The sequence below is a fragment of the Diadema setosum genome, chromosome 6 (genome assembly GCF_964275005.1).
Source record: "Diadema setosum chromosome 6, eeDiaSeto1, whole genome shotgun sequence".
Classification (NCBI taxonomy): Eukaryota; Metazoa; Echinodermata; class Echinoidea; order Diadematoida; family Diadematidae; genus Diadema; species Diadema setosum.
Window position 1 is genome coordinate 29,970,356 of NC_092690.1, and position 11,791 is coordinate 29,982,146.

General features: G+C 35.9%; 1 protein-coding gene across 1 annotated transcript; it reads right to left on the reverse strand.

Annotated features, from left to right (window-relative positions):
* Positions 1 to 4,944: 4,944 nt before the first annotated feature.
* LOC140229708 (carbohydrate sulfotransferase 12-like) lies at positions 4,945 to 9,079 on the reverse strand. Its single transcript, XM_072309949.1, has 2 exons — positions 9,008 to 9,079; positions 4,945 to 5,805 (listed from the first exon to the last, which is right to left on the reverse strand). Exons 1-2 carry the CDS (start codon positions 9,077 to 9,079, stop codon positions 4,945 to 4,947), a joined length of 933 nt encoding a protein of 310 aa, XP_072166050.1.
* Between the last annotated feature and the right edge of the window lie 2,712 nt (positions 9,080 to 11,791).

The following is an 11,791-nucleotide window of genomic DNA, read 5'->3' on the forward strand; positions in this document are numbered from 1 at the left end:
TAGAAGTAAGGTGAGATGTTGTAGTGGTACTATTTTTTTTAGGTTTGTAAGCCAAATACATGAGAAAAGGAAAAATACTAACATCTATGATGAACAAGAAAATGTCTATTAAGAATGTCCCTTTACTTAGTTTCCTCTACAACACTATACTTACGTATCGCCTTCGAGTAGAAAGGATTGATAATCCCCTACGGATGTGACAGGTAAAATGTGATATTGTAATGTTATCATTGTCAACCTCTTGAAATAGGTTTTCAGTTCATTTTTGGTCAAACATTTGCTGTACCACACCGTTGATATTCTTTTGAGTTTGGCGTTTACAATTTATATCTGCCATAGTATACAAAAAAGCACAGCGGAATTTGATGCTTCTAGGATGAGTATAGGTTAATTACAGCTTTCTGAGACGACATCATAACAGTGGCCCAGGTACGGTCCCTAATAAAAATCCGAACTGGCCTGACATACACATACAATCATATTTGAGGTATAGTGGTCAAATTAAAATAGTATTAGTAAATTCGTGTTTACCTTTGTTATAGATTTGGACTACATTTGAAAGAAAACATATACAATATTGATAGCATGTGTGGGCACACCTTCGCATACACCGGAAGGTGAAATACAAAGTAGTGGTCATCATAAACAAAAACAATTCTTGACATATGCCTCGGTAAATGATTTCTCAATGAATGTGGAATGTTGAGTTACGAGCATCTTTTACAATAGGGAGTTTGGTGTTTAATTCTAGTGATAACTTACAGCCGAAACGTCCCTGATGGAAAAGCAAATGTCTCTGATATAAACAAATAATTTAGGTAAGGTAGTCAAAATTGCAAGTATTTCATGTAATTTCTATTTGTCTGTCATTCAAAAGTGTTGTAAGATATGAATAATATAACAAGGACAGGTTTGTTGTTGATTTTTGGTGTAGAAATCGAAATTCCTCTTACAATTTGGAGGTTTGTATAGTTGCAATCGGTTATTATGAAAAATAATTCAAGTTGAAATTACCATTCTGAATTGTTCACAAAAGATAAGCATGTGTTTAATAAAAGAATAATGTTGTTTATTCACAAACCTCCTAATTATGGATCAAAGGACATCGTTTTTATTGTTCTATGTCTGAGGAACGTCTATGAGTGAAACCTGAACGTCTCTGATCAAATCATGGCTTTCTTTCAGCATCTGTAAAGGGCTTTTATGGGGATTTGACCAAACGAAATGCACTAAATTCATTATTAGTATCTCGTGAACATTAACATTTAAACAAATGAAACCCCTGCTATATGTTTTGTTCAAATGAGATGAAAGTGAAGATAAGAATATAAAAATCTCTGCTTAAATGACAAAAACTCCACTTTTACTTTAACTTCCGTGTGTATTAGCTTTTGTAAACTTCACAGGAGGTAAACAATATTTTAGGAACAAATTAACACAGTCTTCAAAAGCATGAACAAGATGAAAATATGTTCATTTGAATGTTTTTCTACCTTCATTTGAATTTTCACTAAAACAATGTTTATTTTAGTCAGAGACGTTCGCCAATATGTCACAGTTCTATCTAATCTTGAATAAAAACAACACCCTTGGAGATATCCCAGTATAATCGGGTTTCCAAGAAAGCTGATATCAATGACATTTGACTGAGATATATTTATATCAGTGAGTGACGTTTTTTGATTTTGACCCCTGATTTGCCCAATTGTACATCGTTCAACGTTTTCACCCATATATATATTTGTCTGTTTAAGGACCTATGTAGTGCAAAGGCAATTAACTTGTGCAGCCATTTCTTTTTTTTTTAAACTCATATCCGGAAATATTGAAGTTCAAATTAAGTGGAACAGTGGGAAAAGGGCTTACCAATGTCTTTTTTTTTAATGTTTGTTTATCACAATAGTAATACTTTAGCAGCGAGACAGATGATGTCATCAACATTTTATTTCAATATTTTGGAAGGTCTTTTTGTGGGTGTATGCAGGTAATCTGAAGAAGAAATGAGAAGCTATTATAACATATATGGAATATATTAAGATATCAATTTGACAAGTACACTACGGGGATTATATATCAACCAAAGTCATATAAACGCATTTGCACTGGTCCTTGAATGTCACTTCCCTAAGTTACTGTATGATATGATTGGTTAAGGCAAACAGATTAAAAGGTCAATATCAATACATCGAAATTATGATTATTATTGATATTGTATTTTAAAAGAGTATACAATTCTGTCGATGTACATAGCTTAGTAAGGTGCATAGACTTATCATGAATGGTATTTAAACGTGTTGTTGTTACGTGGATAAGCCGAACTTTAAACGCAGATGTCGGCTGTTGTAAATGTGTTATACTACTATGATGCAACCGTTACCTATAAAAACTTTATTACAAGCGCTTTTCCAGTAAGTGCACGTTACTCTTGTTTAGCTTTTGTGTGGGTTGCTTTTTGTAATTATCAGGCTTTATCGGCTTTACTTCAGCAAAAACTTTTACTCCCCCAAAATAAAACTATACTGACTACAGGCATATCCAGAAATGGAGCCATCAAGTCCATGGCTGCATTTGATTTTCTCGAATCCTAATTTCATAACTTTTCCATCGAAGAATGATAACCCTCCACAGTATAAACGTTCTACAGGAGAAAGTTAATTCAATAAAAAAAAAAAAAAATCAGGTGGACATTCAAGTAGAGCACTAGAACCCGGTGCCTGTGTACCTTAAAAACGTTCGCCTCCCCACTGAAAGGGCATTATCCTACTTTATAAAATGTTATTCATCTTTGAACAACATAACATCATCGCCCATCCGTACAAGTCCAAGGAAGGTACCATTCATTTATTCATATTTTATTTTCACTTTCAAAACAATATACATGGGTAATTTGATACAAACGTTAAAATGATGGTATATTCTTGTAACATAGATTATATCGTGTCACATGATCAGTAGAAATACATCTTGCTTCATTAAGGACTTGATGGAAATGAGAACCATTGAGTCAGCTTCACAAATTTTTAAATCATACGAACTCAGAGAAGACCAGGCACTGGCTGTTCAAAGTGAGTGCCCTGTGGTGAACTAAAATAAACCCAATCTCAATTCAAACCAAGAACAAATGCACTAAAGCTGCTAACTAAATTTTCCTTAGGAAGTTTATCCAAACAAAGACTCAATTGAAAACCTAAATTTTGAATTAGTCATCAAGAAGATTTTCCTTAGGAGGTTTATCCAAACAAAGACTCAATTGAAAACCTAAATTTTGAATTAGTCATCAAGAAGATTTTCCTTAGGAAGTTTATCCAAACAAAGACTCAATTGAAAACCTAAATTTTGAATGAGTCATCAAGAAGATTTTGATTTACTACATTATCAATAAGAATGACTGAATGACCCCAGTACCCTAACTGTCGAATGTAAAGCGCAATTAGTTGCCTTTATCATGTTTTTTTTTTTAAGAAATACATACACCAAAGCAACAATCTTAATTTCTTGTAGGAAGTTTACCCAATAATAAACATAATTAACCCCAATGAATCTGCTTGCGTGTTCTACAAAATTATCACATACTACGAGTAGATGAACAGTGAGCATTACAATCTAACGAAACAGCGAAGGGTTGATATGAAGGCTGATGAGCTGTTGAGATCAGTATCGTATTGACAAATATAAAAAGTGCCTTATGAATCGTTTTGCACGGCTACTTTCTAACGCTGACGTCCTTGGACAAGGTTTCTTTATCCACCATTTCCTCTTGACCCTGATGGGTACCAGTCCTGGCAACGCCCGGCTGCAAGAAATGACAGGGGCCTCTCGTACAACTGAAGAGGCTACCCTTTATAAAGGAGACCATACATGGGAGACTGTGTGTAGTATGTGCAGGTGTAACACGTGCTTCAGTGAAGGATAACTTTTGAGTTAATTAAGTGATTGTAATCGATTGACTGTAAAATGTTAATCAGAACAAGAAGGTTGGATGTAGCAAATATCCAGGTAGTTTTAAAAGTTTTGATATTTTCAAATATCTGATTTGCCGATGGTAGTGGTCCAATACATCGCTTTGACAGCATAATACCTGGATATTTCGTTTGCGAAAACAAAAGGGGTATAGCGGTGGAGTGGTGCTGGGAAGTTTAGTACCCCATCCTACTAATCAGCTTTAAGAATGCTGCGTGCAAATATCATACTCCCCCCCCCCCACCTGTCAGACAATGTTTAGATAACAAAATGTTATCAGATGCGAAATGAAAGTACTAGTGGTAATAACAAAAGCAATAACAATAACAATAAAAGTGATATTTTTGGTAACGGGTTGTTATGACATTGTTCAGTAATCTCTAGTACATGCTATTTACTCCTTTGATTTTTTTTTTCTGTGCTGTACTTACTGCACCCATACTCATCACTTTACTTTAATATATAAATAAAAAAATATCAGTCATTCTCTGAATAAAACCATTTTATCAACGTGTTCAAAGACAACAAACATGAAATGAAAAGAAAAAAAAAATGAAATGAGATTAGATCTTTTTCCCATCTATACAATGGCTGGCCAGTAGGAAAGTATGGGAGGACCTGAAGCAGATACCCTGCCAACGGAATTGTCACTGTACAATGACAGGTTTTGTCAGAAATACTTTTCGCAGCACGGATTCCTTGCGCTTTCATAAGATAGGTGAGCTTTTATGGACTGATACGATAATAGCTGAGTAATCTGACTATGGTATGATGTTACGATGAAAAGAGTGGAAATCCTTGGTGAGCACAAGTCCAACTCCATCATGGTCGTTGGCATGAAATCATCAGTGATTATTCTTTTTTTTTTCAGAAGAAAAAGATCTGATGACGACTATTGAAATGATACGTTAATCAACGCTTCCAACAAAAGCACTCGGCACTCTTTGCTCTTTACACAAACGTAGACAAAATATAATAGCGGCCTCAATCATGATCCCGCCGTATGTTTTCTGGTATTTTGTAGCCAAAGTACGCCATATCGGTGGCAAGCCTCTTTTTCAATTTGTCAAACTGCTCATCAGAAAGCGTGTCATAATATTTTTTCAAGATGGCATCATCGCTGCTATTCGAAACGTCAAGTGACTTATATGGGTGGAATCTAGAATCCACACGCATGAGCTTTAGTGCCTCAATGACATCCTCAGTATACGTCTCCAGTTTGCCAATGTAGTCGAAGCCAAGGCAAAGATTGCAGAGCTTGTACACGTCCTGCCAGTGAATGTCACGATTGTTGTCCAGGTAGTAGTCGATGAATTCTTTAAAGGTGACATTATACATTTCGCTCTTTACCGACGGGCCAGGCATTTCCGCTTTGGAGTGATTTCCATATTTAATGTATATTTTCTTATTATGACGACGACGACTACCAAGATTTCTATTGGGATAGGCCTCTAGTCGATCTCGAAATGCAGCCAAGATATGAGTGAATGGATTACGAACGAAGATCACCTTCGTAAAGTTGGCAACGTATAATTTCCTTGCACTCTGTTTCACATTTCTCAGGTATTTAAATTTTTTCTTTAAAAGTGTGTTGGATTCCCTTGCTGCCAGTTTGGCGTCTTCAGGTACAAAGCCGTTGACGCTGAGGAGGAGTCTGCCCCAGTTAGTGCCGCCACACTTGGGGACGAAGAGAAGTAGTGTCCGCTGGTTCGGGAGGACCCTGAAGCGGCCACATGATTCCGCAAGACGCGGGGAAAAGCTGATGTTGTTCCGCAAACACTCACGGCGCAAGGTTTCCTGACGAGCTGCCTGTATGTCGCTCATACTCGTGGGTGGTGAGATTTCCTTCAAGAGATATTTTTGAGGACAGAAATAGAAAGTCTTGTAACCAGTGCGAAGGAAGACCTGACCCTTGTATACTATACTTTAAGAGATGGTATAGTTTTCGTTGAGATGGGGATTCAGATTTGAACCCTTTTGCGAGATCAATTACAGTATCTACGAAATATGAAAGAGCATGCAATTCCAAGAGGAATGTAAAATGTATTTGATGAAAAAATTGGTTTTGAAATGGGTAACATATCCAAAGAAATATATATATATATATATATATATATATTTAATATCTCAGCTTACTATTATTATCTAAGAAGGCCTATGCCAAGACAGCATTTGATGACAAATGTTAGCCTTCCAGTCCAGGTTTGCACACATCTTTTGTCGATTTATTATATACAGTTGGACATGTTGGACAGACATACATCTTTCCACTTTGGTCAGATGTATATTATTTTGTTTAGCTGCAGCCAAGTCCCAAAGGAAGTGAAATGATCTCTCTCTCTCTCTCTCTCTCTCTCTCTCTCTCTCTATATATATATATATATAATGTGACCATGCATCACAAAATGTACAAAACGCACTGATTTTGTGTGAGGACTGAAAATAAGTGAAACGGGACAACCGTGCCAATCTTGAGATTTTCATATTCTATGAAAGAGCAAGTCTTCTTCTACACTATGCTAAAGTTTGGGATGTTAAAATGAACAGGAAATTGTGTTTTCAGCAGTTTTTTATCGAACACTTTTTGGTAGAATAGTGTTATTAGGTGTGTCTTTAGAGTCCCCTTTTCCTTCTTAAAAACCTTGTCCATACTCTTCACTTTTAACTCTAATAACTATGGAAAGGATAAGATGCTACTGCTTTCAACGTTGGCATTAATTATCTACAGAATGTGTTAATGAAGCATGCTGAATTTCAGCTTAACTTGACAATCCCTTCATTTTTGTTGCTATGGTGGTTTACATCCTTGTCTTTGTTCCATGTATTACACAGCTGGCACGGCTCGGTAAAAGATTAAGCGCTTGAGTAGACTCTGTACTTCAGAGCCTCTTTTCCCACTTCACACTTAGCAGAGTGTGTGCTTTCTTTCCAATATTAGGATAGGTTAGGAGAGTCCATTTGAATTGAGTTATACATCATTTTAAAGCTTAAAGTCTTTTTTTTTAGAATCTGCTCTTAACTGAAAATCCATGTCTGGCGACTTTTTGTTGGTTTGACAGGGTCATATAAACAAGATTTGCTATTTGCTTATGACGTCATAAACAGTAAAAATAGAAAATACGTTTTTAGTAAGCAAGCTATTCAATTGTAGCATAATGGTTAAGCTTTTTCTAATCGACATATCTGAGTATGCTGGTGGATATTATTGTCAAAATTCATAAATATCAAAGTGGTAGCCAACATATTTTGCTCTCAGATGACAGATAATGCTCGCCAACTTAGTTATTCGTTCTGTTGACACAAAATTTAGGAAGGAACGAAAGTTAATATTACCTTTTCAGAAGTTTGGCTGACCGGTCTGTGGGAGGTTCGATCACCATAGATTTGTCTTAACCTCGAGGTTTCATCTACATAGAGGAGGATAGACCTGAGCCATTATTAGGTTCCTTCCCAGGAGAAATAAAAGTTGTAGACATAAACACATTATTTGTGAACGTGCATCACAAAACGAACAAAACGTTGCACCCCTTGATTTTACACTGTACATGAGGACTCAAAAATGGTGAAACGAGTCAACTAAGTCAATATTAAGTTTTTCATATTTTCTGAAAGAGCTACCCTTCTTCTACATTAATCTTAAGTTTGGGATCATAAAATGAATATGAAAGGGCATTTTCAGCAAGTTTCGTACAACTTTTTTTTTTTTTTTTTGTAGAGAAACCGTGAGATCACGTTAGTCTTAGAGGCCCCTTTTTATTCCTTGGTAACCACTTGCATACTCTTCATTTTCAAGTCTGATAACTTTTGAAGGGATAAAGCTACTGCTTTGTAAGGTGGCAATATTCATGGACAGAATGTGTTAATAAGGCATGCTAAATTTCAACCTAATTTGATAATCCCTTCATTGTTGTTGCTCCAGTGGTTTACATCCTGATTTTTGTCCCATTAATCGCACAGCTAGCGCGGCTTGGTAAAGATGAAACGCTTGAATAGACAGTTAGACCCTTTACTTCAGAGCCTCTTTTCTCGATTCACACTTGTCCAGAGTGTGTGCTTTTTCCCCCAATATTTAGATAGGTTAGGAGAGTCCAATTCACTTGAGCTATACATTATTTCAAAGCTTAGAGTCTGCTCTTTTAGAATCTACCCTTAACCAGAAACCAGTGTCCGGCGACTTTCTGCCTGTTTTGTGATGCAGGGTCACATTTGTTTTTCCCGACAATCGTAATGATGTTATTGTTTTTTGTATGTTTGCATTTATTCTGCTTCTTACGTCAGAACAAAGCAAGCTAACATTGTGACATGAAAGATTTTCATCACCTGTCTCCCTCTGTAGAAATGTATTTGTAAGATTCATTCATTTATTCATTTTTTTTCATTTTCAACAGAAACATATAAGTATATTACAGAAATTGAATACATAGATTTCATCATATAATACGAAATTAAGGGTAAATTTACAAAAAAAAAAAAAAATTAAGTATACGGACATTTTGGAAATGAAGAGGAATGGTAAAAAGCTGGGCTTGTAGGGTGCATTCCTCCCCACACGTAATACAAGAAACTCTATGATCGATTGACTGACATACATAAAAAGTGGATGAAACAAAGAAACTAAGACAAAAAGACTTATAACTAACCTATCTAATCCGACACAAGAACCTTGAACAAATCCTTACACTAAGTCGCTGTCATGCTGGAAGCGAAGAGAGAGAGTGTGTGTGTGTGTGTGTGAGTGTCTGTGAGAAACTGATTATGTGGAGTGAAGATAAAAGACAAAAAAAAAGATAGAAGAAGACTATAAGAAGACGAGGGGTAGTGGATGGATGTAGCCGCTTATCCGTGATTTCAACAGAATATAAAGTTGGATTTTCCAATAATATTCATTGCAACCATTAAAGGATCAACACAATTTTACGATTTCTTAATGTACAAAATATTAATTTTCAAGATGATATTTACATATAAATTGTTACAAAAGTTGTTCCAATATTTATCCAATGTATATAAGATCACAAGTGTTGATCTTTATTTGTATCATGTTTACTGTGTCACTGCCGGGATATCTGTTGATTGTGTCGTTGTCCGATAATCGGTAGATGCCAGGCTCGAATCCCATTGGTTCCTTTTACCATCCCCCCCCCCAGAAGTTGCGATCTTACAAATACATCATGAACAGAGGGAGACAGCGGATGGAAACCTTTCGTATCACATATTCGTTCCTCTGCTTTTATAATCTCTTGCCTTTACAGAATTATATTGTTGAAGAGAGTTTAATAAACAAGACAAAACCAAATTACTAAGGGTACGAATTGTTCATTATACACAGAAGGCCTATGGTAGTGATGGTCCCAAACACACACAGTCCGTGGACTTGGATACAATATTGATCGCTGTAGGTTGTGGAGGAGGCCGGTGCTGTGATTAGGACTCGAATATGTGGAAGGGATGTGAAGTATCATCACAGGCAGATGATAAAACAATATTTAACAAAATAACAGCCACTGTATGACACTTTGAGAACAATTTTCTATGCAACATTAACATGATTCGCTCCATCCAAAGGCCAAAATAACTGCATAAAAAATGATAATAGTGTCAAACCTTAAATGTATGTCTTCAGGTTTTGGATAGTGATACATTATTTTAAACAACTGCAAAGTTAGTTTCATGTTAAGCACTATGTGTACAAGCGCGACAAATGCCGTCATGCCCGTAAATATGATTTTTTTTTTCTAACTGATGTCAGTGCATGTCGACGCATTTAGTTATTCAAGAAGTTGCCTTAGCACGCTTAATGAGTTATAAATTGCATTCTTCTGTTTTGCTGACAGCGCACGAGACTAAGAGTCATACTCATACAAGCACCTGACCATATATCAACTCAAATGTCTTACATTGATGCTGCATCAAGATAACGAGATGCATATAATATAATATGTTATAATAAATTGGGTCCGTTAACTTTACAGGAAAGCCTTGTTATTAGGAAGAAGGAGTTAAAAGTAACTTAAAAAAAAACAACAACTAGGATATCACTGATTTTTTTGATGTGTACGTTAGATAAAGATATGTGTATGTTAAGCTGAATAATATCATCTTATTTTCTGAGAAGAACATGTGATGTTAACATTTTACTTTTGGAACTTTACGCAAAGGAGCCCAATTATGGCTCTTATCAAAAGAGTTACAATAGTACACTGCACAATGTCCGGTGTTAAATATGAAACACCGAGCTGGTGTTAAATTTCCGGTGCTCATTTATGGTGTTAGATTAACACCTCCGGGTGTCATTTCAAAATATAAAATCGTTTTTTTTTTTTTTTGAAGAATTTCTTAGTTACTACACTTCTTGTTGATTTTGAACTTCAATAAGACGATCAAGAATTTTCCGATAAAATACTTGATTTGTGAAAAAATGTGTAAACACAATTACACCACAGTAACACCAGTTGGTGTGGTCTCTTATTGAAGCTGGACGGGTGTTATACCATTGACATTAACACCAGCAATATCAAATCAACACCATGCCGTGTCATTATTGAATTAACACCAGCGCAGTGTCTAAAATATCACCAGCTACAGTGTCAAATTAACACTATGAAGTGCCAGGTGAACACTTTTCAACACCATCACAACATGCTTTCTACACCTGTTGGTGTGGTCCTCTACTGACACTTGATCGGTGTTAGATTTAACACCCGTGGTGTTAAATCTAGCACCGATGTTTTTGCAGTGTACATTATGTTTTTAATATTGCCATGTTAAAATCTTTGGACAAAGAAAAAGATGGAGATGTATTAGTCTGAAAACATCTTGTTGGTTGAAGAATCAATATCATAACAACATGATTGTATTGTTGTCCGTTTCATTACTAAGATGTCTCTGTCTCACACCACAGACCTAGCGTTCCCTCACATCCTTTGGAATGTGTCTTTCTACCTGAAGTTGATGAAATATCCTTAACACAGGGCTTCCACTCTACTCCCTCTCTCTTGGAGACAAGTGTAGGCCCTACACATAGGCTGCATGTATGTGACCCTGCATCACAAAACCAATACAAATCGCCAGTTATGGATTTTTACGTAAAAACAAAATAAAGAGCAGAATCTAAGCTTTAAAATGATTTATAACTCAATTCAAATGGACCCCCCTAACCTACCTAAATACTGGAAAGAAAGCACGCACTCTGGAAAAGTGTGACCTAAGAAAAGAGGTTCTGAAGTACAGGGTCTCTCCAAGTGCTTTATCTTTACAAAGCCATGCTAGCTGTGCCATGATTGAGTCGGTTAACCCGTTTCACCTTTTTTTTTGTTGTTTTTGTTTTCTTAGTCCCGCGTAAAATCAAGAGGTGCGACTATTTGTTGGTTTTGTGATGCACGGTCACATATACCAATTCACCACTTTGAGTTTAATTGGAGCGGAAGACTGAGAAAAATCAATATTGAAATTACCCACTATTGATATATATGAGTTCATTCTCTCGTTTGACTTTCTCGAGAGCATTATCAAACTTGTCTAAGAACTACTCAAGTGGTTTGTTTGGTTTCGTTATTCATACTCTCGAAATTGTTTCCGTCATTATAAGTAAATACTTTATGTAGAATAATGTCACAGCATAAGTCCTGTCGTTATTCATGTTGTTCTTTTGATTATTGTTTATATTGGCAGTTGATAAATCGCTTCCAATAAATTTGTCGATAAACGGAAAGTATACAATTAGATTTTTATCCCTAATCTTTACGTAAAAAGTGAAGAAGAGCTCAGATTCTATCCCTAGACTATAGTATCATTAAAGATGTCGTGATTTCGACCCGATCCTTACACCCTT